General features: G+C 40.5%; 1 protein-coding gene across 1 annotated transcript in view; it reads left to right on the top strand.

Annotated features, from left to right (window-relative positions):
* The first annotated feature begins 2,974 nt into the window (after positions 1-2,974).
* NUDT14 (nudix hydrolase 14) overlaps positions 2,975-26,639 on the top strand; it is a 66,779-nt gene continuing 43,114 nt past the window's right edge. Inside the window, exon 1 of the mRNA XM_060754466.2 lies at positions 2,975-3,150. Coding sequence (XP_060610449.2) covers positions 3,070-3,150 — 81 coding nt within the window. The 5' untranslated portion in view covers positions 2,975-3,069. The remainder of the gene's footprint in view (positions 3,151-26,639) is intronic.

The raw sequence follows: 26,639 nt of genomic DNA, 5'->3' as shown, positions 1-26,639 counted from the left end.
TGAGGTCACGAATGGTCGGAAACGACTGAACGAATGAACAACAACAAAGTGGAAGATATTCCAGGATTAGGGGACCACAGCAAAGATTATTATTATAGTTGTTGTTGTTATGATACTTGCTTCTCCTTAAGGCAAGGACTAAAAGGACACAGGAAGACCTACAAGATAAAATTGAGAAAGTCACGTAGATTTACAGAAAGCAAGATTTGGGGTCTCTTCTCTGTAGGACGTCTCTTGCACTGTGTGCCTCTGTCCTTTCCTAGAGAGTGCTGACTCCCTATTCAGTTCTAAAACAAGCACCTGGACTCCCTCGGTATCTCCATTTTTAAGGTACCAGAGGCCTCTTCGTTGTTTTACTTTTTTAAAGAATGGAACACAATGTCCTGTGTCCTACTTTACAAAACTAGGGCAGTTGCCCATTTGAAAATATGTTCAGTCTAAGTTTACTTTAAAGACAAAAAAGGGACAAAGGAAGGAGACCACAGGCGCTGGAGTCCTTTGAAGCTACCCATCTGCAGCTACCACCTGGAGAGCACATTCGGCAGACACGCAGCTCACCCAGACATATTCCTCCTCAATATTTATGGTATTTCCATTTCAACTGAAGTAGGTTTCTTTATTTGCATCTACCTATAAAAATCAGGTAATGCAAATACTATGCAAAATAAAAAAAAAATGTGCGATGTGATAGCTGCACAGAACTTTCGTCATATTCTCTAGCAGTTGCCGTGCCTTGTATCCACAATGGAAACCATTCAAAGGCACACAACTGTAGGTGAACTATAATTCCCAGTAACTACAACTCCCAAATGTCAAGGTCTATTTCCCCCAAACTCCATCTGTATTCACATTTGGACATATGGACTATCTGTGCCAAGTTTGGTCCAGATTCATCATTGTTTGAGTCCACAGTGCTCTCTGGATGTAGGTGATCTACAACTCCCAAACTCAAGGTCAATGCCCATCAATGCCCATGTTAGTCATGGGAGTCCTGTGTGCTACATTAGGTTCAATTCCATCGTTGGTGGAGTTCAGAATGCTCTTTGATTGTACGTGAACTATACATCCCAGCAACTACAACTCCCAAATGAAAAAAAAATCATTTTTTTTTTAGTGATGGTCACTCCTTGGGGTAGTAGGTATATTGTGGCCAAATTTGGCGGCAATTCGTTGAGTGATTTTTGAGTTATGTTAATCCCACAATATAGACTAGCCATCCCCTGCCACGTGTTGTTGTGGCCCAATCTGTGTATATGTGCTTTGTATGTATATGCATATGTGTGTGTGTATACTTGTGTTAATGTGTATATATGTGTGTTTGTGTATATGCGGTTTTGTGTATGTGTTGTAATGTATTTTGGGTTTATTTTGCCTTCTTAAGTCCCTTCTGCTGTGTTTTTCAGTGTTTTTATGAGTGATGGTCGCTCTTTGGCCTGATAGGTGTATTGTATCCAAATTTGGTGTCAATTCAGAGGTTTTTGAGTTATGTTAATCCCAAAAACGAACATTACATTTTTATTTATTTAGATAGACAGATAGGTAGATAGGTAGGTAGATAGATAGATAGATAGATAGATAGATAGATACAGATATAGATAGTTAGATAGATAGATAGAGATAGAGATATGAATGGATAGATAGATACAGATATAGATAGATAGATAGATAGATAGATAGATAGATAGATAGATAGATATGAATGGATAGATAGATAGATACAGATATAGATAGATAGAGATATAGATATGAATGGATAAATAGATAGATAGATAGATAGATAGATAGATAGATAGATAGATAAGATACAGAGATAGATAGATAGATAGATAGATAGATAGAGATAGAGATATGAATAGATAGATAGATAGAGCTATAGATAGATAGAGATAAAGATATGAATGGATAGATACATAGATAGATAGATACAGATATAGATAGATACATAGAGATATAGATATGAATGGATAGATAGATAGCTCCAGATATAGATAGATAGAGATATAGATATGAATGGATAGATAGATAGATAGATACAGATATAGATAGATAGAGCTATAGATATGAATGGATAGATAGATAGATAGATAGATAGAGATAGAGATAGAGATATGAATGGATAGATAGAGATATAGATATGAATGGATAGATAGATAGATAGATAGATAGAGATATAGATAGAGATATAGATATGAATGGATAGTTAGATATAGATAGATAGAGATATAGATATGAATGAATAGATAGATACAGATATAGATAGATAGAGATAGAGATATGAATGGATATAGATAGATAGATACAGATATAGATAGATAGAGATAGAGATATGAATGGATAGATAGATAGATAGATAGATAGATAGATAGATAGATACAGATATAGATAGATAGAGATATAGATATGAATGGATAGATACAGATATAGATAGAGATATGAATGGATAGATAGATAGATAGATAGATAGAGATATAGATATGAATGGATAGATAGATAGATAGATAGATAGATAGATAGATAGAGATAGAGATATGAATGGCCCGGTAGCTATAGAAGGTGTGTGTGTTTATGTGTATATCTCTCTACTTATGTTTGTGTGTGTATATATATAGACACAGACACACACATTTCATGGCCCTGCATATATATTGAGGATCTGTGTATTTATGTTTGGATGTCACTATGTCAACTATTGCAGCTATTGCAATGCAGGTCTTGAGGGGAAACTCACTGAGCAGGCCTGGGCCAACTTTGGCCCTCCTGGTGTTTTGGACTCCAACTCCCACAATTCCTAACAGCCGGAGGCTGTTAGGAATTGTGGGAGTTGGAGTCCAAAACACCTGGAGGGCCAAAGTTGGCCCAGGCCTGCTCAGTGGGGAACAGCACCCCTCACAAACAACAACAACAAGCTTTCTGTGTGGACGTTTTCAGCCTGGGCCTGCTCTCCCGCGGCCTCTTCCTCCTCCTCCTCCTCCTCCCTCCTCGCCTCTCTCCTGCGGCTCCCTCCAGGCTGACAGGCCGGCCGCACTGGGCTGAATTGCCGCCTTCCGCCTTGCCTTCCTTCCACCCGCCATGGAGTCCTTGGAGGAGCTCTCCCTGGGGCCCTGCGCCGGCTCGCAATACATCAGGCCTTTCCGCCTCCGCTACCGGCAGGTAAGGAAGGAGCAAGCCGCCTCCCCGCGCCTTGAGGCCGGGAAGCGCGGCACGAGAGGCCGCGGCTTTCTCGGGGCCTCCGGCGCCCCCGGATCCAGGCCGAGAAAGTAATAGGCCAGAGTCGCGCCTACGTTACAGAACTTTACACCTCGAATTGTGAGAGTTGTAGTTCGCCAGTGACATCAGCATCCTCAAGAAATGCAGAACTACAACTCCCATTATTCCCTGCCTTAGCAGTGGTGCCAAACTGGGTTAAATCTATAGTGTAGATGCATCCAAGCTTATGTAGAAGGGAGTCTGCACTCTGCACATGGCTAGGGGACTGTTTTGGAGCCAGGTTAGGAGGCAGTTCAAAAATATTATTACTAGTAATAGTAGTATTACTATAAATCGTATTACTAGGATTACTAGCTGTGTCGCAGCTAGTTAGTAGCCAGCTGCATTAAATCACTGGCTGACTGAGAGGTCATGAGTTCGAAGCTAGCCCGGGTCGGAGTGAGCTCCCAACCATTAATAGTCTAGCTTGCTGTTGACCTATGCAGCCTGAACGACATTTGTCAAGTAGGCAATTTAGGTACTGCTTTATGGCAGCTAAAATGGTTGTTGTTGTTGTTGTTCATTCGTTCAGTCGTCTCCGACTCTTTGTGACCTCCTGGACCAGCCCACGCCAGAGCTCCCTGTCGGCCGTCACCACCCCCAGCTCCTTCAAGGTCAGTCCAGTCTCTTCAAGGATGCCATCCATCCATCTTGCCCTTGGTCGGCCCCTCATCCTTTTGCCTTCCACTTTCCCCAGCATAATTGTCTTCTCTAGGCTTTGCTGTCTCCTCATGATGTGGCCAAAGTACTTCAACTTTGTCTCTAGTATCCTTCCCTCCAGTGAGCAGTCAGGCTTTATTTTCTGGAGGATGGACTGGTTGGATCTTCTCGCAGTCCAAGAGGGCGACTAAAATGATCAAGGGTCTGGAGAACAAGCCCTGTGAGGAGCAACTTAAGGAGCTGGGCATGTTTAGCCTGGAGAAGAGGAGGATGACAGGAGATATGATAGCCATGTATAAATATGTGAGAGGAAGCCACAGGGAGGAGGGAGCAAGCTTGTTTTCTGCTTCCCTGGAGACTAGGACGCGGAACAATGGCTTTAGACTACAAGAAAGGAGATTCCAGCTGAACATGAGGAAGAACTTCCTGACTGTGAGAGCTGTTCAGCAGAGGAACTCTCTGCCCCGGAGTGTGGTGGAAGCTCCTTCTTTGGAAGCTTTGAAACAGAGGCTGGATGGCCATCTGTCAGGAGTGATTTGAATGCAATATTCCTGCTTCTTGGCAGGGGGTTGGACTGGATGGCCCATGAGGTCTCTTCCAACTCTTTGATTCTATGATTCTAGGGAAGCTCATTTAACTAATTTACGGCACCATGAAACCTTCCAGCAGTGTGCGGAAGAATGAGGAAGTACTCCATCAAAGGACTCGGTGTCACAAGTGGACAGTGAAGCGGCAGCTCTCCCTGTGGCCGGAATCAAGCATACCCTCATGAAGCCAGAAAGCTGGAATGTTAAATTGCCTCTGTGTCTGTCTATATATGTTGTATATCTAATGGCATTGAATGTTTGCCATGTATATGGGCATTGTAATCTACGCCCTGAGTCCCCTGCAGGGTGAGAAGGGTGGAATATAAATACTGTAAATAAATTAAAAATAAATTGATAGTATTACTAGTACTACTAGATAGTACTGTTAGAGGGAATCATGAGAGCTGTAGTCTGGAAGAGAGTGTGAATACGCTATTGTGTGTTTTGTTTACCAGGAGCAGTCATGTTTGCACATGTGCTGTAGTGTCTTTTTGCTTTTGTGGCTTTTAAAGTCCTTTCCACTGTGTTTTTATGAGTGATGGTCACTCGTTGGCCTGACAGATGTATTGTGTCCAAATTTGGTGTCAATTTGTCCAGTGGTTTTTGAGTTATGTTAATCCCACAAACAAACAATACATTTCTATTTATATAGATTTGTGTATGGCATCAAATAGTTGCCTGTTTTAAGGCTGCCTTGAGTCACTCTGGGTTGAGAAAGGCAGGATACAGATAGGGTAAACAAATAAATAGATTAGCAATTGAATTCATTCCTCAAAAGCTTGCTTGAACAGGTAGAACTTCATCTGGTTCTTGAAAGGTAACAGGGAAGGGGCAGTATAATAATTATATTTATTGAGTTATTTAATTCCTTACTTCTATTGACAAGCTCTTCTGCCAACCTAGCAGTTCGAAAACATGCAAATGTGAGTAGATCAATAGGTACCGCTCCGGCGGGAAGGTAACGGCGATCCATGCAGTCATGCCGGCCACATGACCTTGGAGGTGTCTACGGACAACGCTGGCTCTTCGGCTTAGAAATGGAGATGAGCACCACACCCCAGAGTCAGACATGACTGGACTTAATGTCAGGGGACTACCTTTACCTTTACCTATTGACAAGCTAATAGGTGTCCAGAGGAGGGCGATTAAAATGATCAAGGTCAGGGAGACGATCCCCTGTGAGGAGTGTCTTAAAGAACTGGATCGAAGAGCCAGCGTTGTCCGTAGACACCTCCAAGGTCATGTGGCCGGCATGACTGCATGGAGCGCTGTTAATAATAATGATCCAGCATTAGGGCGCATATACTTTTAGAAAGGTATATGCGCCCTAATGCTGGATCATTATTATTATTATTATAATTAGGGAACTGTGATGGCACAATGAGTTAAACCCTTGTGCTGGCTGAATTGCTGACCTGAAGGTCAGCGGTTTGAATATGAGAGAAGGGGTGAGCTCCTGTCTGTCAGTCAGCTTCCCATACGGGGACATGAGAGTAGCCTCTCGCGGGATGGGAACGTATCCGGTCATCCCCTGGGCAAAGTATTTGTGGATGACCGATTCTCTCGCACCAGAAGTGACCTGCAGTATGTTCTCAAGTTGCTTCTGACATGATAAAAAATCATTTCAATTGATATTATTATTACCACTTCCGCTACCAACTTGAAGTAGTTGATGCAGAATGAACACCACAATTCAAGAAGGATATGGAAAAAGTGGAAGGTCTACAGAAGGGTGACAAAATGCTTCAGAGTGTGGTGGAGTCTCCTTCTCTGGAGTGTTTTAAGTAGAGGCTGGATGGCCATCTGTCAGGAGTGCTTTGATTGTATTTTCATGCAGGGCAGAAGGGTGGTAGATCTGGATGACCTTTGTGATCTCTTCCAGTTCTTATGATTCCACGAATGTCTCTCAACCAGAAATGCAAAATGCTTCCAAACCCAAAACTGAAGTTGTTTCATGGCTGAGATAATGATACTTTTGCTTTCTGATGACTCAGTGCGTACAAACTTCGTTGCATGCCCAAAAGAATTTAAAATATTGAGTATAAAATTCCCTTCAGGCCATTGTATGAGGTGTATATGAAACATCGATGAATTTCGTGTTTAGAGCCCTCTCCAAGATGTCTCACTATATGTATGCAAATATTCTAAAATCTGGGGAAATCCCAAATGACGTCTGGTCCTATGCATTTTGGATAAAGGGATTCTCAGCTTGTAATGTCATTTTCATCAAGATAACCACATACATTATCATCAAGATAACCACAGCATTTTGGCCATCTTCCGACCTGGGAGTCCCATCTTCCAATGGCATACCGACATATCTCTGGTTGTCCTGGTCCATTTAGTTTTCTTGGCAAGGATACTGGAGTGGTTTGCCATTGCCTTCCCCAGGGATCACGCTTGGTCTGACCTCTCTGCCACAACCGTCCCGTCTTGGGTGGCCCTTCACGGTTTCGCTCATGACATCATTGAGGTGCTCAAGCTCCAGCGCCCCGACAAGGCGGCGATCCTTTGCTGGAGAATATTCTAAAATCTGGGGAAATCCCAAATGACGTCTGGTCCTAAGCATTTTGGATAAAGGGATTCTCAGCTTGTAATGTCATGTTCATCAAGATAACCACATACATTATCATCAAGATAACCACATGCATGTTTAAATACAGTGGTTTATAGCATTTTATAAATATACACTATCAAGAGAAGGAGAAAATATGCAAGATGATATGCAAAAGCTGAAATGACTTGGTCAGTCGAGGAGCTCATCCTTCCCACAGTGTACAGTTAATACAGTTTGCACCACATCAACTATCATGGCTACGGAATCCCAAGGCTTGCAGTTTGGTGAAGTACCAGGACTCTTTGGCAGGGAAGGCTAAAGTCCTTGTTGAACTACAGCTCCCATGATTCCACAGTTAAAGTTGTGTCAAACTATGTCAAACTGTGTTAATTCTACAGTGTAGAGGCATTCCTAGTCTAACCCAGGAGATTAAGCCCTTTTATTTCTTTTTAGGGGTTCATGAGTAGAGGTAGTTTTTAAGTGCATTTGCAGCTCTGATTAGGGACATGCTTTCCTAGTAAAACTGACAACTTTTAGTTTCCCTAAAACAGACACCACATACACATCTCCTTGAGAAAAAAACTGACTAAAAAGCTGATCCTGACTAAAAAGCTGATCCTTCCTATCCTAACATAGTTGTAACACCACGTTGATAAACATCTTTTATCCAGAATTCCAAAATCTTAAAATACTCCAAAATCCAAATTTGTCCATGGAGGTGGCTGAAATAGTGACACCTTTTCTTTCTGATGGTTCAACATGCACAAAAATATTTTAAAAATATTGTACCTCCAGGCTATCTGTATAAGGTGTTTATGAACCTTAAACGAGTCTTATGTTTAGACTTGAATGCCGTCAACAAGAAATTTCATTAGAGACATAATATGCAAACACAGGTACTCCAAAAACCTAAAGAATCCAAAACACTTCTAGTCACATCCCAAGCATTTCAAAACCCTAAATGGTTCCGGCCCGGTTTATCTGGTATCTCCTCCTATAAATTATCAAGGACTTTAAGATCTTCAGAGAGGCCCTGCTCTTGGTCCCACCATCTTTGCAGTCACGTTTGGTGGGGATGAGAGACAGGACCTTCTCTATGGTGGCCCCCCGGCTATGGAACTCTCTCCCCGGCAAGATTAGGTCTGCCCCCTCCCTCCTGTCCTTCAGGAAGCAGCTAAAATCCTGGCTTTGGAATCATAGATTAAGAGTTAATGGACAACAACATTTGGATTGAATTGAATGATGTTTTTAACTTGATGAATTGTCTTTTATATGTATTTTAGGACTTATTTATTGTGTGTGTTGTTTTTTATGTTATTTATTGTGCATTGAATTTTTGCTGTTAGCCATTCTGAGTCCCTCCATGGAGGTAGAGAAGAATGGGATACAAAAATTCTAAATAAATAAATACATAAATTCAGATAAACTGGTATTGCTTTTAACTCCTATGGGATCATGGGATTTGTAGTTTGATGAGAAATGCAGAAATCAAACTACAAATCCAGGGTTCTATAGGATGGAGCCAAAGGGCCCTGAAAGTGAGATCAAGCTGCTATAATTGTGTAATGTGTCAGAGACATGCAATTATGAGCATACACAGAATTCCTGTCCCTATGGCCCTGGTTCCCAATGTGGGGCATATGCCCCAAAGGAGGGCAATTCGATTCTTATAGGTGGCAATTTGAGAATGAGTTATTAGTAGTGATTGGGAACCACTGCCCTAGGGTTTATATTTATTGATTTGTAGCCCTTTTAAAGGGCCTACATAGATTGCTCCCCCTCACATTCATTTGGAAAGGAAATGCTTCCTTGCCATACAGGCTAGGTGTGCTGTGGCTGCCTGTTTCCTAAGCATGACTCAGTATTATCCTTTTTTCCTTCTGGAATGACAGAGGAGGGGAATTCTGGCCTCATAGGTTTTACAGCTGCCAGCTGTGCTCCCAGAGGGGTGGCTTGAGGTCAGAAGGCAGGCAATAACTTCCTAGTGCACCATCCTACAACTGTGCAAAGGTAAGCACTGTGGCTACGCCAGCAAAACCACACACACACACTTGTAGCATGAGCCACTCAAGATATAAGCATAGATATAGATATCTGTGTCTCACCTGCTTCTGGATCTGCCAAGAAGATAATATTTCTGACTTGGAGGATTAACTTCTGGCTGGAGACAGAGTTTATTTATTCCTACTTTCTCATTTTGGGGCCACATTAAATAATGTAAAAATATTGGTGCTAATTCACCTTTGCACACTTTCACTTTTGGGGTGTCCGTGCCCAGTATGGTATATATTCATTGTGTTCGCATTTGACAAATCTCCTTAGCTGGACCCTAGATTTGGGATCTAAACGTCACACATTTATGGACACAGGGTCCTTTATTTTGTAGCACAGATAAAAGAAGTATTATTGTTTGGGAAAGTTTATGAATAGTTTCAAAGGTTTCTTGGGACTCCCTTTCTAACATTTTAGCCATTTTACTGTGCATTTGAGATATTATCCAGTTAAGCAGACTATTTTTAAAAATCTATCCGAGAATGTTGTAGGTTTTTTCGGGCTATATGGCTAGAACATGGACATATAGCCCGAAAAAACCTACAACAACCCAGTGATTCTGGCCATGAAAGCCTTCGACTATCCGAGAATTTTCAGAATTTACTCTTTGTTCTGTTTTATTTTTTTTATATCATTAATCAATATTATTTTTCCAGCAATATAAGTGTTCTTATACAATTTGTAAAGATAGTAATTTTCCCATATGTGATTTATATGACTTTATACACCATTTAAAACTAGCGTCCCCCACCCTCCCCACTAAAAATCATAATCAAAATAATAAAATTAAAAAGTTAAAATGGACTTGCCGCTACAAAGAAAAAACAGTGAAAATATTATTGTAATCCTACTAATATCTTATTTTAGACAGGTTTTTCGTTGTGTTGTTGAAGGCTTTCATGTCCAGAATCACTGGGTTTCTGTTAGGTTTTCGAACTGCATGGCCATGATCCAGTAGCATTCTCTCCTGACTTTTTGCCCGTATCTGTGGCTGGCATCTTCAGAGGTTCTGTTGCTTGAAGTATGTGGGGCGTATCTGTGAAATGTCCAGTGTAGGAGAAAGACTCCTTATCTGTTTGAAGCAAGTTTGAATATTGTAGTTCAGTGCTGTTGCTGAATGATGTCTTCAGTGCTGTTGTTAAAAACACAAGAACTTGGGATAACAATACATTGTCCTAGAAATATATTTTATGCCCCTTCCTCTGAATTGAGGAATTACATGCAATTCTTTTTTTAAAAAACAGCTTTTTGTTCATTTATTTTTACATTGGATAAATCAGGTTTTCCCAATTTCAAATGTTCACAGCTTATGAGTTAGATAAAACCAGCTGTCAGTTCTCATTCTTCCTCAGTATTTTTCAGTGAAAAATAACTGTGGATTTAACCTGTGGACTTAACCAATGGAACTTGCTTCAAGTGGGGTTCAAATCACATGAAAGGCAATGAATAACCATGTGCAGTCTTGCTCTCTCAGCTTCAGATGAAGGCAATGACATCCCCACCCCAAACTAATCTTGCTGAGAAAATACTATGATAAGTTCACCTTGTAAAGGTAAAGGTTTCCCCTTGACATTAAGTCTAGTTGTGTCCAACTCTGGGGGTTGGTTCTCATCTCCATTTCTAAGCTGAAGAGCTGGCGTTGTCTGTAGACAACTTCTAGATCATGTGGTCAGCATGACTGCACGGAGTGCCATTACCTTCTTGCCAACGCGATACCTATTGATCTCACATTTGCATGTTTTCGAACTTTTAGGTTGGCAGAAGCTGGGCCTAACAGCAGGAGCTCACTCTGCTTCCCAGATTCGAACTGCTGACCTTTTGGTCAGCAAATTCAGCAGTTTAACCCACTGCACCACTGGGGGTTTTACCTTATAGTCACCATAAATAAAAAAATACTTAAAGGGACACAAGAACATATATACACCCAAGTCTGAATAGCTCTATTACATCACTAACTCTTGCATTGTTTGGGGCTCTTTATTTCAGTACCCCTAAAAAATTATACAGAAAGTACTCATCTCCATGATTTAGAGGAGAAAAGAAGTGTCATTCCATCCAAATCTGAATGAAGCCTCATATAGAATTATCACACTAGACAGTTATTTTGGGTTGTTCTGTTTGAAAACTGTTTCTCCCACACTTGGAAATGAATGGGAGTGAGTTCTCTTATACCCTCACCGCATTGCGGTTGGTTCTCATGCTTGCTTCCTTGCACCTGAAATATGACAATACCAGTTCCACTATCCCATTTTGTCCACATCCTGCTCCATGATTATGCAATTGCATAACCACACAATTACATAATGACTGTGTTACGGAACCACCCCCACTTCCCACCCCAACCAGGAAGAGGAATACACATCATGCTACTTCCACCATTTATTTCAGTGCTCTGCCTCCCCAAGGCCCCCAATTGTAATCAGCACTTGTCCCAGTTCTGCTTTTGTATATCACTCATTACACTTTTATATACAGGCAGTCCCAAAGTTACAAATTAGTTTGCACTCTAGCCCCATATATATATATATATGGGGCTAGAGTGCAAACTAATTTAATATAACTAATATATATATCACGCACGCACACAAGCTGTACCCACCCCACATTGCTGTGGCCAACCTTCCCTCCCTCTTTCTCTCTTTCTTTCTCTCCTTCCTTCCCTCCCTCTTTCCTTCCTTCCCTCTTTTTCTTTCCCTTCTTTCTTCCTTCTCTACATGTTTCTTTCCTCCCTTCGTTTGCTCTTTGGTGCCATCTTCTCTCTTTCCTTCTTTCCTTCCTTCCTTCCTTCCTTCCTTCCTTCCTTCCTTCCTTCCTTGCCTCTTTCTCTCTTTCCTTCCTTCTCTCCTTCTTTCCTTCTCTTTCCTTCTTTTGCTTTTTTATTTCCTTCTCTCCTTCCTTCTTCACCTTTATTTCCTTCCTTCTCTCCTTCCCTCTTTCTCCCCTTCCTTTCCCTTTTCCCTCCTTCATTCCTCCCCTCTTTTCCTCCTTCTCTTGTTACTTCCCAACTTTTCTTCCCCATTACCATGGTTGAGTCCTTTCCAAGTCTATTCTATGAGTCTATTTAATTTGTATTATATAGTAATATATAACAGTAACATTATATTATATGGTAATCTATGTAAGAGTAATATATAAAATATTGTAATTATTTCTTATATAAAATATAATGTTTTGTAATATATATTATAGTTATATATTATGTTTTTTATACATGTATTATATAGCAATATAAAATAATAATATATAAAGTATTGTGTGCATGTGTGTATATATATATAAAATTACATAAAAGCATGCTGGAAAACAGTAGATGAACCTATAGCAGTTCTCTTAGAAATGCTTGTGTTCTCAACGCAACCTCAAGAAGTAGTCTGGGGATTTCCTGCTGAATATTCTCAGGAAATTCTCAAGAGAGGAACAATGAAATAACATATACTGCACCCACCATACTCCCAGTGTTATAATAACACAGGATGAAGCATTCTCACCCAAAGTGAGAATGTAGGTTGCAGATCATTAACAGATTCTTGCCGTTTGGAAAAGAATGGACTTTCAGATAGTCTTAATGGCCTTATAGAATGGTACAGCATTGAAAAACCACAATGTCATGCAATAAGCCCCAGGCTAAGACAAGACTCATGCAGCCTAATTTCGGTATAACAGTGTTGTGTAATAAACTCTTAGAATTAAATCCTAGTGATAACATAGTGGCTGTGTAGTGCTAATTTTTGTCCAGCCCGACTAGTTTAGTAGTGCTTAGGAACATAAACTTATAGTTGTTTGATTCTTTATGTTCTGTTCCTTAGGGCTGTTTTTCTAATGTGGGCAAACGTGCGTGTTTTGATCATTCTGTTTTTCTTCGTGAATCTACGAACACAGCCAAAAAAACATTTAGTCCACTTTCTCCAAAGGCTCAATAAATGTCTCCAGGAAGCTACCAAGCAAGGTCTGAGGCAGTAACCTGTAGGAATTTTCATTGATATATCATCATTTGCCTTTCACTCTGTCTTTTCTCCTCCTGGCTTCCAGTCCGCTTTTTATGTATCAGATATTTCAATCCAGTCTCTTTACTGAGTATCCTGGTCCTTTTTCACTTTCATATAAATGATTGTCTGCATCTAATGTGCTGCAGTGTGCTTTGTGATTTTATGGTGGTTGTTAGCCCTGGACTCCTGTATGGAAGGGTAGGTTGTATTCAAATAAAATCTATCCATATTTTTAAAAAAATATTTCAGATTTTTTTATCGTGTCAGAAGCGACTTGAGAACACTCTGCAAGTTGCTTCTGGTGTGAGAGAATTAGCTATCTACAGAAACGTTGCCCAGGGGACTCCCAGATGTGTTACCGTCCTGATGAGAGGCTTCTCTCATGCCCCCCTGACAGATGGGAGCTCCCCCATCTTGAGGATTCAAACTGGCAACCAGCAGGTCAGCAACCTTCAGGTCAACAGTTCAGCCGGCACAAGTGTTTAACCCAGTGATTCTCAACCTGTGGGTCCCCAGGTGTTTTGGCCCACAAGTCCCAGAAATCTCAGCCAGTTTACCAGCTGTTAGAAGTTCTGGGAGTTGAAGGCCAAAACATCTGGGGATCCACAGGTTGAGAACCACTGGTTTAACCCATTGTGCCACCGCAGCTCTATTTCATGATATATCCTTGTTCCAATTAATCTAATTCTGCTATTATCTCCCATAGACTCCATACCAATTAAAATAAAAGAATTCCATATATAACCATGTATCAGTCGACCTCATGTATAAGTTGATGGTGTGTTTAGGAGTCAACATTTTTGAGTGTCGCTTGATCCATGGATAAATTAGTACTTCTTTTAGATTTTCCCAAGAAGGACTAAGTTTTTGCCACTCTACTCAGAGAAAGGAATAGTTCCTTTTTTATATGTATAAGGGTTCATGGATAAGTCAATCCAGATATGTTTGTGTGATTTGATTCAGATTTCTAGTTATATATTGGCTAATCAATTCCTCCAAAACACATATCATTAACAATTTCCCTAAGTTTTTGAGTCATACCTAGGGTTTTAGAACAGGACAGCTTGGATGGTGCCTTCCATAGCTCTATAACTATATGAAAACATATAGCTTTAGTATTTTGATATCTCTGGAAAAATAAGAGAAATATGAACCAACTTGCCATTTAAAAGATGGTACACGTGCCCTTATTCTGGGCTTTTTGATTGAATACTGATGAATCTGTGCAGTGCTTCTAGGAAAAGGTATAACACAGCTCATAGCTGTAAGTCTCTAGTGTCCAAAATCAATTATCTAGGGGAGTAAATGCATAAGTCAACAGCAAAGCCTAGAGAAGACAATTATGCTGGGGAAAGTGGAAGGCAAAAGGAAGAGGGGCCGACCAAGGGCAAGATGGATGGATGGCATCCTTGAAGTGACTGGACTGACCTTGAAGGAGCTGGGGGTGGTGACGGCCGACAGGGAGCTCTGGCGTGGGCTGGTCTATGAGGTCACGAAGAGTCGGAGACGACTGAACGAATGAACAACAACAAGGGGAGTAAATGTTGTGAAGTTGCCGTGTCTATGCATTTGTTTCTTTAAGTATCAAGGGAAGTAGTAATATGATTTTTTTGTGTTTTATAAAATGGATTTGGTGATAAACCATATTTGCTTCTGTCCAAGAACTGAGAAATCAAATCCAGAAATGAATAAAATCAGTTTGTTTTCTACCTTATTGCTTCTTTGGAAAAAAATAATAATATGCACATCCTTATACAAAAGATACTGATGTTATAGCCCAGATTTACACAAGACATAACCTAGGAGCTCAAATACAGTGAACCAGCCCACCAGATGTGCAGTCCTCTATTATGATATATTATTTACTTAGAGGACGTGACTCACTCAAGGAATTCATTTGTTTTGTAGCTGTGTCTGCTAAAAGTAGACTTATTCTACTAGGTGTCAGAGCTACTGCCTCCATTTGTCAGAAAGTCCTGTCATATAACACCAAGACTGGCACTTGAGCAACTAGCTATGGGCTATACTCTGCTCTAGATATAGAGAAGCTGATCCATACTCAAGAGGAGATTTGAGTTCAATAGAAGCCCCCTGGTAGCACAGTAGGTTAAACCGCTGAGCTGCTGAACTTGCTGACCGAAAGATTGGCAGTTCAAATTCGGAGTGCAGGGTGAGCTCCTGCTATGAGCCCCAGAACGGCTTACAACAGCAAAGATTCAATGCTATACAATGTAGTCACATTTTAAAAACAACAGACATGAAAAATTAATCTCTCTCTATATAAATCCTCTGTGCATAATGAGTACCTTAAAAACAAAAGAACCAATGAATGAAACCACACCAAATTTGGCAACCAAACGTCTCACAACACAAGGAGTGACCATCATTCAAAGAATTATGATTTTGTAATTTGGGAGTTGTAGTTGCTGGGATTTTTAGTTCACTTACAATCAAAGAGCATTCTGAACTCCATCAATGATGGAATTGAAGCAAACTTGGCACACAGAACTCCCTTGACCAAGAGAAAATACTGGAAGGGTTTTGGTGGGCATTGACCTTGAGTTTGGGAGTTGTAGTTCACCTACATCCAAAGAGCACTGTGGACACAAACACTGATGGATCTGGACCAAACGGCACAAGCACTCAATACGCCCAAATGTGAACACAGATGGAGTTTGAGGAAAATAGACCTTGACATTTGGGAGTTGTAGTTCCTGGGATGTATAGTTCACCTACAATCACAGAGCATTCTGAATCCCACCAATAGAATTGGGCCAAACCTCCCACACAGAACCCCCATGTGGGCCACAGCAACGCGTGGCAAGGGATGGCTAGTAAATTATAAAATACATATGAAAGACAGTTCGCCAAGTTAAAAACATCATCCAGCGCAATCCAAACATTGTGTTCCAATAACTCTTAGTTTTCACCAGTACAATCCATCTAATCTGCGAATGCCTGATTCCATAGCCAGGATTTCAGTTGCTTCATGAAGGTCAGGAGGGAGGGGGCAGACCTAACCTCATTGAGGAGAGAGTTCCACAGCTGGGGGGCCATGACAGAGAAGGCCCTGTCTCTCGTTCCCACTAAGTGCAACTGCGAGGGTGGTGGGACCGAGAGCAGGGCCTCTCTGGAAGATCTTAAAGTCCTTGATGGTTTGTAGGGAAAGATACATTCGGAGAGGTAAACTGGGCCGTAACCGTTTAGAGTTTTATAAGTTAAAACCACCACTTTGAATTGTGCTTGGAAGCCAATCGGCAGCCAGTGGAGCTGGTGTACCAAGGGAGTTGTGTGCTCCTTGTACCCCGCTCCCATGAGCAACTTGGCTACTGAGCATTGGACTAGCTGGAGCTAGTCAAGTTTAATATCCATATTTTACAATCAGGATGAGTCATGTTTGCTAATTAATGCCTATTTTGTGGATACTGCTTTGTCCTATGAACAGCTAATGAATACAGGGAGCTTTGTGCACAATGTCGAGCTTGTATGTGAACTTGATTTTCTTGATTGCTTTTAATTTAGAGAGTATCTTCTCCTGGCCTTTATCGAGAGCTTCCTTGTCTTCAAAGATGTCCCTTAAACATTGACTAGAGTTCCATTAATATATTAACGCTTGAGTTTAAACAAACTTTTAAAGGTTAGTTTCCTTCAATGGCTCACTTAATGGCACACCAAAATCATGAGCTCTGATCGAAACGACATTAATTATTTGCTCCAGGTTTTCCTCGCTGAGTCCCAAACGTCTAAATATTTCATGTGGAGTCTGGGAGAGACTCTCGTAGCCTGGGACAGAGCAGCTGGCCTGGACATGGGCTGATGCCCCAGTTGACAGGTTGTTGGATTAGAAAGAATATCAAAGGGAGCAAGCAAGATTAGGGATAAGTGAACATCTGACAGCAGTTTCCAGCAGGGGAGAACAGATGATAAACAATGGGAATGGGGTACTTGGGGGGAGATGAGAGGTGAGAAGGCCATGGGAAAAGTGTGGCGGCAATCACTAAAGCTCCAGGTTGCTGCGCCTCATGAATAGAAGAGGAAATGGGATTTGCAGGGACAGATGTGATGTGCGGTGATGAATACATTATAGGCCAAAGAAAGGCAGAACTCCTCAAGGTGAGTGATGTTCTTTCCATGAATCTGTTCAATATAGTCATGGGAAAGTCTTTGCCTTTCAAAAGATGGCCTTTGGGATATCCACGGCAGAAAGAGAGGATACTAATTTGAGAGTGTGGGCTCACGTTTCAACATTAATTTTAATAAAATCCTTATTCTGCTAAGAGCTAAAGAACAAAAGCAGAGTAGCAGAGATTAGGGGGGTTTAAAAATTATTATTTATGCTCTGTGTTTGTGTATTAACACTGAACAGCACAGATGAATACATTTATCTGTGACACCAGTATTTTTTTATCTTCTTTGGCTTCAGTGTGTAAAGCAGGGTCCTCTCTCAATTTCTTTCTTAGTCCATTTGGTTTTGCAGATTGATTTTTGTCACATAGAACAAATATGAACTGGGGCTGGGAGTTCCTTCCAACTAAATGTGACAACAAGATGTGTATCACCTTCAACTGTGCCAAAGAAAGGATTTTAGTGCATGAGGATTTTAGTGTATGACAGACTGCCAGTCCGGTGACATTTTTTCATATTAGGAGACACTTGATAAACTGCAAGTTGTATCTGGTGTGAGAGAATTGGCCGTCTGCAAGGATGTTGCCTAGGGTCTGTTTTACCATCCTGTGGGAGGCTTCTCTCATGTCCCTGCCTGAAAAGCTGGAGCTGACAAATGAGAACTCTCCCCACTTCCCAGATTCGAACTGCCGACCTTTCAGTCAGCAGTCCTGCTTGCACAAGGGTTTAACCCACTGTGCCACTAGAGCAGTGGTTCTCAACCTGGGGTCCCCAGATGTTTTTGGCCTACAACTCCCAGAAATCCCAGCCAGTTTATCAGCTGTTAGGATTTCTGGGAGTTGTAAGCCAAAAACATCTGGGGACCACAGGTTGAGAACCACTGCACTAGAGGCTCCTAGTCCAGTGACTGAAGACACAAGAGCCCTGCCATCCCTTTCTTTTGGGCAGCATCATATATAGTCAAGGGAAGGTTTATCCATGGGTTAGATTGTGATATAACCCATGGATAAGTCAAGGCTCATTCTACATAAAGGCGAAAGCGCCAGTTCGATCTTTGGGGGGGGGGGGGCAGATACCTCTGGCCGCTCTGCCATTTCCTTGTCCATGTATTCACAAAGACCAGAAATGGCACCACCAGTTCTTCTTCTTGGTTTTCAAGGCACAAATTAAGCTCTTACATTTCTCGACTTTACTCAGAGACGTGGATGGGTCTTTTTTGATAAGAGTTAAGATATAGTACTCACATGAGATTTATAGTGTCCCACCTCATATAGTGCTTTATCTTCAATTTTGTCACCTTGTACTTGGACTTATCAGCCCTTTGCTCATAATTGATTTGTATCCCCGCCCAAGCCTAGAACTGTTTGTTATTTTAGACTACTGGTTGTCTGTTCAATTGTTTTGTATTGTTTTATGCTCTTGTTTGTTTTGTTTTTGCTTTACGTTACTGTTTTATGAATTTTATTGTGTTATTTTAACTATGTTGATCGGGCTTGTCTCCATATAAGCCCCTTCGGGGAGATGGAGGTGGGGTATAATAATATTTTTGTTGTTGTTGTTGTTAGTATTATTATTATTATTATTATTATTGATGCATGAATAAGTCAATCTATATTTTTGGGTCGATTTTATTTAGCTAAAATTTCTATACATGATATATAGGGCATGTTCTGGTTCATCAGTTTTGCTGAAATAAGCCTGAATCTGGTCAATTTATAAGGAATGCTATAAATCAGCTTTTTAAAAAACAAACACACCTTCTTTAGAAAATTCACCAACACACACACACACACACATATATATATAGAGAGAGATAATATGGTCAATGACCAGCACTAACTGCATGTGAGAACCGAATTCAGTTTACTGGTTTTAACCATTTAATATCTTGCATAGGCTTGACTCCACTTCCACTTGGAACGACATATCCCTGGACTTTTCCTCACCCTCCCCACCCGTTTAACTATTTCACCAGGACCTCTTCTTGTGTGCCATATGTGCAGAAATAAAGAGAATGTAGGCCATTACCAGTTCCTACCTGGGGAAGTGGGAGATGTGGAGACAGGCTACCAAAAGAAGTCTTCTTAGCAAACTTCCTGCTGGCATTTCAGAGGGGCTTCTATACCTAATTTTTCAGTGGGGGCTTTCAGGTTGTGTTCCATCTGGAGGCTTTTAATCTTCCATGTATTTTGTGGAATATTTTTGCTTTTAAAATACTGTCATGGGCAGCTTCTAGTTGAGGTAGGTTGAGACAGAAAAATACAGCCCTTAGGTCAAGTGAAGTTATCTAATCCAGGTAGAAGATGATCCCCATTGCAAAGTGAGCTTGTCTGATTCAGGTGCTTACTTGCCCTCTCTTATCAGTGGTGATTAGCATAGGGAAGATATTTACCATTCTCACTCAAGATTACCTCCTACAATTAAGTAACTTGCAGGTGCTGTATCAACCCCTGAAACCAGTCAGCATCATGAATTAATGCCAGCTGCTTACTGAATAAAAGCAGAGACACCTTACCTTCACTTGATTGACTTTTCTGAATGTGTACTTTTGACACACAAACCCCATTAAAAAGTTTGCATTTTATCCACTTAGATCTGTCAGATTTAAATAGTATCATGGATACTGATCATAAATAGGAGGTTGACATGAATATGTTGCAGACTGTACCTTTTATGCATCAGGATTTTGAAAAATCAGTTTCATGAAAAAAGTGGCTGGTAGAAACAGCCACTGTGTGTTTTAATAATATGCAGCTAACCTCTCTATTAAAATAGGAAGAATGAAGGCAACGGGGTCAGATTATTATTCCACCCAAACAATCCTTCTACTATAATTTTCTCTACCTCTCCTTTATTAAAAAAAGGAAGTACATCCAATATTATTAGCAAATATTTTTTTAAAAAAGTGTATTTTAATAGGTGAAATTTCCAATCCTTGGGTATTTACAACTAATGTTCTTTTTAAAAAATGCCTTCATATTTTAAATCAGAAATAATGGAGTATTTTAACAAGCATTAATATGCTCTGTTTCAAAAGCAATGGCAGTTTGCAAGTCAGCCTCCTCAAGAAAGTTCTAGAGAAGCCATTTTCCGCTCACTTGCTTTGAAAGCCATTAAAATAACTGGATGCAGAGCAGCAGCAGGGGGTTAATGGAAGGCAAGGCTCAGAAATAATCTTTAGATTTTCCCCTAAGACTTTCTCATAAGACCCTCTTTACAAAATAAAAAAAAATCACAAGGACCTTTCACCTTTCCCACTTCTTAACAAAAATCAATACGAAATGGACAGATGCTACCAACTCCAGAATTCAAACTATGACTTCCATAACATGAGACAATTTACCATCTCTCCAAACTCTAAACATGCAAAAAAAAAAATCTTAGAAGGATAATCGGTTTGACATCATTATTGCCATGTTAAATATGTAAACAAATAATCTCCATTCATAGATCAAAACCCAGATCAAAACCCACAAGTGTCTCAGCACTGAGAGTGACTTCATCCATGCACAATTATCACTTAATGTTTAACTTAATTTAACGATGGTTTTATATTTTGTGTTAATGTTTTTAAATGTTTTAGGGTGTTTTGGGGCATCGAATCATTGCCATTGTAAACCGCCCTGAGTTGCCTGAGGGCTGAGAAGGGCGGTATACAAATATAGTAAATAAAATAAATAAACCAAGCATATAAATAAACACATACGGGGCTTGAGACTTGAAACCACTTTTTGTGGCTTTGGAAATATCTCACTCACAACTATACAAAGAGCTGTGACTACTTCAGCAAAAACTGAAGACCTGGCCACTGCAGTAAGAAGTACTATAATCTAAAAAGCATTTCAGAGAGTTCTTAAAACACCTAAAAGCATGACAAAACATTCAAATAAGATAACAGTTCCAAGCTTTATGGTAAGGAAAGATACTTCAGCTCATTTCTGCATCCCAGAGTTGCTGCTCAAAAAATCTGAAGCAAGCATAATGGTGCAATGAATGGGCGCTGCCCCAAACTTTGTGGCCAAACTACCTTCCTGTTCAAAGAATTGGCCACCCTTTAATCAAGAGAGAATATAACGGCAACACATTGATATCTAGAACCTTGTGAGAAACCACCTGCTTATAGCAATGCAACTTAAAGCGCTGGCTCATGGACTGCCATGAGTCAAAGGACAAGTTTCCATAACAGAAAAAATGGAGCTCATGAGCACAAATATCCGGGGGGGGGGGGGGGGGGGGGGAAATGTTGGTCCTTCACATCAGTTAGTTTGATATGTACTGGCTATCATTTCTCTCCACCTAGCATATATCCCAGCATACATACATAGTAAATGAAATTGAGTTGGAGGTAGATCAGCTGAGATGTTCAAGTTTTGATCTTGTTAACAAGTTCATTCAGACTAAGGCGGTGGTTCCCAACCTTTTTTTGACCAGGGAACACTTGAACAGGGACCACTTTGACCAGGGACCACTCTCCAACATTAGTACCAAAAAGATTACGAATCGGTTTTTGGTTACTTTTTGATTTGGTTTGGTTGTTTGGGATGCTGATTAAGAAAATTGCATTGGATAGAACACGTCAGCTCTAGTTTCTGGTCAAAGTGGTCCCTGTTCAAATGGATGTTGTTAAAGCTCGTGGGAAGGGGGCTGAGATTGAAAAAAAATACAAAAAGCAGTGTGCGAGACCAAAGAAACTGTCCCAAATGGCTTTAACAACAACAACAACTTTGTGGGACTAAACAGAGTTTTACAAAGGGCTGCTTTCCCATTACAATTCTTGTGTTTGGCAGTGGGTGCTAATAATGATAATATTTTCCTAGTTCCAACAGACCTCACTACCTCTGAGGATGCTTGCCATAGATGCAGGTGAAACATCAGTAAAGAATGCCTCTAAACATGGCCATATAGCCTGAAAAAACCTACAATAACCCAACGATAATAATAGTTACTTTGGGGTATTCTCTTCTCTCTCCTCTAACGGCACCAGGGAAGCTGCAAGAAGGCAAAGACGAAGGCAATGGCGCTGGCCTCCTTTCTTCCTTCTCTCCTTCTCCTTCTTTCTCTCGCTCTCCTTCAATGGCGCTTGGGAAGCCGCAAGAGGGTAAGAGGGCGAGGGCAATGGCACTGGCACTGGCCTCCTTCCTTCTCTCCCTCTCTCTCTCCTCCAACGGTAGCACACACCCCCGGTTGCGGACCTTATTTTAGGTCTCGCAGCCCACCAGTGTGCCATGACCCACTGGTTGGACTATAACCCAGTGATTCCGGCTCTGAAAGCCTTCGACACATTGCATGGTGAATGTTTTTCATTTAATGATTTAGGAAGCTGCCCTAGATTTCATTCTAGGAAAAAAGTGGCATATCCAATGAATAAACAAAGAAATAAAACTTTCATTGCCAAAGCTGCACAGAAAGCAGAGGCATCAGCAACCATAATGCAGGCAGTCTCCAAATTACAAACAAGATAGGTTCTGTAGGTTTGTTCTTAAGTTGAATTTGTATGAAGGGTTGGAATAGGTACATGTTTAAGTGTAACTCCAGTTATAGCTTTGGATAGTATAGGGAAGGATTAACACCCCTATAGTGTTTGTTTTGCTGTCTGTGCCCCTGTTCAGAAGGTTTCACCTCACTCTCTATCCCTGTCATAATTGGATATTGAAAAAAATGGCTTGTTGTAGAAACAAGGATTGGCGAGAAAGCTTTAGTTGAGACATCTTTCTCCCATGATAATACTTTCAGGGGTGAATTTCCCTTCCAAGGTGTAGACTTCTCTCACTTCCTGGTGTCTCAGCCCTGTTCTTAACTATGAGTCATATGTAAGTCGGATGTTTGTAACTTGGGGAAAGGTACCGAAAGTAAGAGGATGCCAATTCCAAGCTCTCTGTTTTATGAATTTGGGTTTTTCAAAGCCTACATACTATGTGAGAGGTAGTTTAGAAAATTGCTTTGGTAAAAAATATCACTGATGCAATTGATTTGCCAAGTCAGTTCTCCCATAGTACCTGGGCACAAAGGACTTGCAAATGCATACACTGTTTTCTTACCTAGAAGAGCTCAGAAATTGTCAAATTGTTTGCGGAGCAATTATTTCCCCTCAGTGGAATGTAGAATTCGACACAATAGAATGCTTGTCTTTATATTCACCTGTCATGTAGTTATATTTAGATCAGGAGAGAGAGTTAGTGATGCAGCAGAGTTAAGATTTGAATGAGCGTTCCTGGTCTTAATCTGATGTGTTAAACTACTTCACTTCATCAACTCAACAAAGAATTGTGTAATTGCTGCTGGACTGCAACATTCTTGGAGTTCAGATGCCACTGGTGATGTGCAAAACATAACCTGCCAACTGCTTCTTTCCAGTGCCATGTATCTGATTTCTCCCCATCTCCAGCAGCTTTCAGCAGCTCGGTATGTTTGAAGGTGTTAGGCTGTGTTCATAGGACCAAAGAGACAATGCAGCAGTGCCACTTTGATAGGATCATTGCTAAAGCCTTTTCACTAGCCATTTTGAAAGCATGCTTAATCATTTCCTACCTTCAGTGTCTTACAAATATGCAGTTGTTATTATTTTACTGACACAAAAATACAGTATGTAACAGCAAACGAGATCTATATCCTGGATTTCATATCACAAAATCACAAGTCAAACATTTCCCAAGAGTCTAGGCCTGGGGTCCTCAAACTAAGGCCCGAGGGCTGGATACGGCCCTCCAAGGTCATTTAACTGGCCCTCCTTCAGGGTCAACCTAAATCTGAAACGACTTGAAAGCACACAACAACAACAACAATCCTATCTCATCAAGCCCACACTTCCCATTGAAATACTAATAAATTTATATTTGTTGAAATTGTTCTTCATTTTAATTATCATATTGTTTTAAAGTGTTTTTTGTACTACAAATGTGATATGTGCAGTATGCATAGGAATTCGTGGTTTTTTCAAATTATAATCTGGCCCTCCAACAGTTTCAGGGACTATGACCTGGCCCTCTGTTTAAAAAGTTTGAGGACCCCAGGTCTAGGCCATTGTGATGTATTTTCGAATGATGCGTGCAGATCCAAGTAAGGTGACAAATCATGATTTTGTCAATGTTTATTGTTTCCAAATGCCGGCTGAGATATTTTGGCACGGCACCCAGTGTGCCGATGATCACTGGGACCACTTGTATTGGTTTGTGCCAGAGCCTTTGCAGTTTGATTTTGAGGTCTTGATAACGGCTGAGTTTTTCCTGTTGTTTTTCATCAATTCGGCTGTCGCCTGATATGACAACCTCAATAATCCAAACATTTTTCTTTTCCACAATATCGGGTGTATTGTGTTCCAAAACTTTGTCAGTCTGGATTTGACAGTCCCACAGTATTTTTGCGTGTTCATTTTCCACTACCGATTGCAGGTTTAAGATCCTCCCAGTTCTTTACTACTGGCAGGTGGTACTTGTGACCTAAGTTCCAATGAATCATTTGGGCCACATAGCTGTGCCTCTGTTTGTAGTCCGTCTGCAATTTTCTTGCAGCAGCAAGAAATTAAGGAGGAGAAGGAGACAGAGGAGTTTGTCGCAGATGTGTCACTGTATTTAGCTAGGCTGGTTCTTGGGTGACAGTGCCATACCCAAAGCCAGACATCTTAGTAGATTCTACCAGAACATGTGCTCTATGGACATTGCCTTTGAGAACCTAGGAGAGGCAAGATAGCCATGGCCCATCATGTGATTCAGGGGCCTTGTTCCCATTTTGCATTTTTGTTGCTTCTGAATCTATTACATCCTTAATTTTCATAGCTCATGAAACAGTCAATACGTTCAGTGCATTTCTTTTGTTGACCTAGCGTTAAACCGAATTTTGCAAAAAAAAAAGTCATAATATAAACCGCCTAATGCCTATCAAGTTTCCTAATGCCGGCAGCATATCCTCCTCATTGCAAGTATCAGTTTCAATATATTAATGCATACTTGCTTGTAGGAAAAGAATAGCCTTTATAGGGAGAAACAATTGGTTGCCAATACAATATAAAAACAGCAATAAAATACACAATTACATAAAATGATTATAAATATACATTAAAAAGAGTTTGCCAGGTTTGTTGGTTAATATTTCCCATTTACAGGCTGTATTAGTTAACTTGTTTGTTCACTTCTTGATGGAGTCAATCCCATTTTACCTTTTCAACAATTCTTCAAGATGGATTGGACTGATAGATAATGCTTGGCCCAAAGGTACCCATTGGTCTTTTCTATTGTGAGTGGGAATTTGATCACAGGTCTCCCTAGTGTGCGACTTACCTGCTCCACTCTGCTGGCATAACTACTTGTTTATTTTATGGTCGGAAAGCAAGTCAAGGGCTTATAAATCTAAGGAGAAAGGGGGATTCAATGTATGCATAAAAGCAACCTTACTATTACGACATTGTCTTAACCATAAAGAGAAATACTAACGTGCAAATCACAGGTTTTAATGTACTTGACCTAGGAGTTGATAGGCATGAAACGAATAGAGAGGCCCGTGCCACTGTATCACATTAACAGTCGAATAAGCAAACGTGTTCTCAGATGTTTATTTTACCTGCTAATGGGTAAAAAAATAGCACCTTGGAGCAGTAAAATATACCACCACAGGCATCTGGAAGCAGTTTGATCTCAGCCTACTAGTTAAAAAAATAACTCCCACTTTGAAGGCTAGCATGGTTACGGTTTGTAAAAATTACCGTATTCCATAATGTGTGCCTTTCATTATTAAGCAACCAGAAGTGTTTATATTCCTCCTCTTGTTTGTGCCTTCTTTTTGTCCCCATACGGAATAACTATATAAAAGTAAAAGAATAATGTGATTTCATTACATATAATAAACACAAAATAAAAATCACCATCATAATAAATTCATTATGATTTTATCATGAGCCGCGTGTACCATTTTGGGAGATCCATTGCCATTCTTTTTACTAGAGCCCAAAACTTGAACTTTCTTAGCAAGGCTTCACCAGATGCTTCACCAGAATGTATCCTGAACTACTTGGTGTCCAAACCCTATATGGTAGCAGACATAAATAATAAGCTGATTATGTAATAGTCTACTGGAATTCCTATGTGTCCTACTTTTTAAGGATTACCAGAGGGAACTCCTCTTTTCATAGGCATTCTCTGAAAGGCTGGTTAGTCCAGAACTGGTTAAATATGAAATATAACAGTAAGAAGGGAGAGACGAAGCCTTGAAATCACCCACTCAGGAGCATTCAGACAATGGGTACAGCAATTATACATCACTTCCCCACTCACTATCGTGAGGTATCTTTTTTCTTTCAGTTCTAGCAATGATGTCTAAATTTGCATCTGTACAGGTAAATCAGTACATGCAAATACTATGAAAATTTGTGCTACCCTTTGTCCTCTATTTCTGGAAAAATTTTGACTCTTTTTTGGTGACACTCAGCAGTTCTCA

This window comes from Anolis sagrei, chromosome 1 (assembly GCF_037176765.1).
Source record: "Anolis sagrei isolate rAnoSag1 chromosome 1, rAnoSag1.mat, whole genome shotgun sequence".
Taxonomy (NCBI): domain Eukaryota; kingdom Metazoa; phylum Chordata; class Lepidosauria; order Squamata; family Dactyloidae; genus Anolis; species Anolis sagrei.
This window is presented reverse-complemented; position numbering and strand designations above follow the sequence as displayed.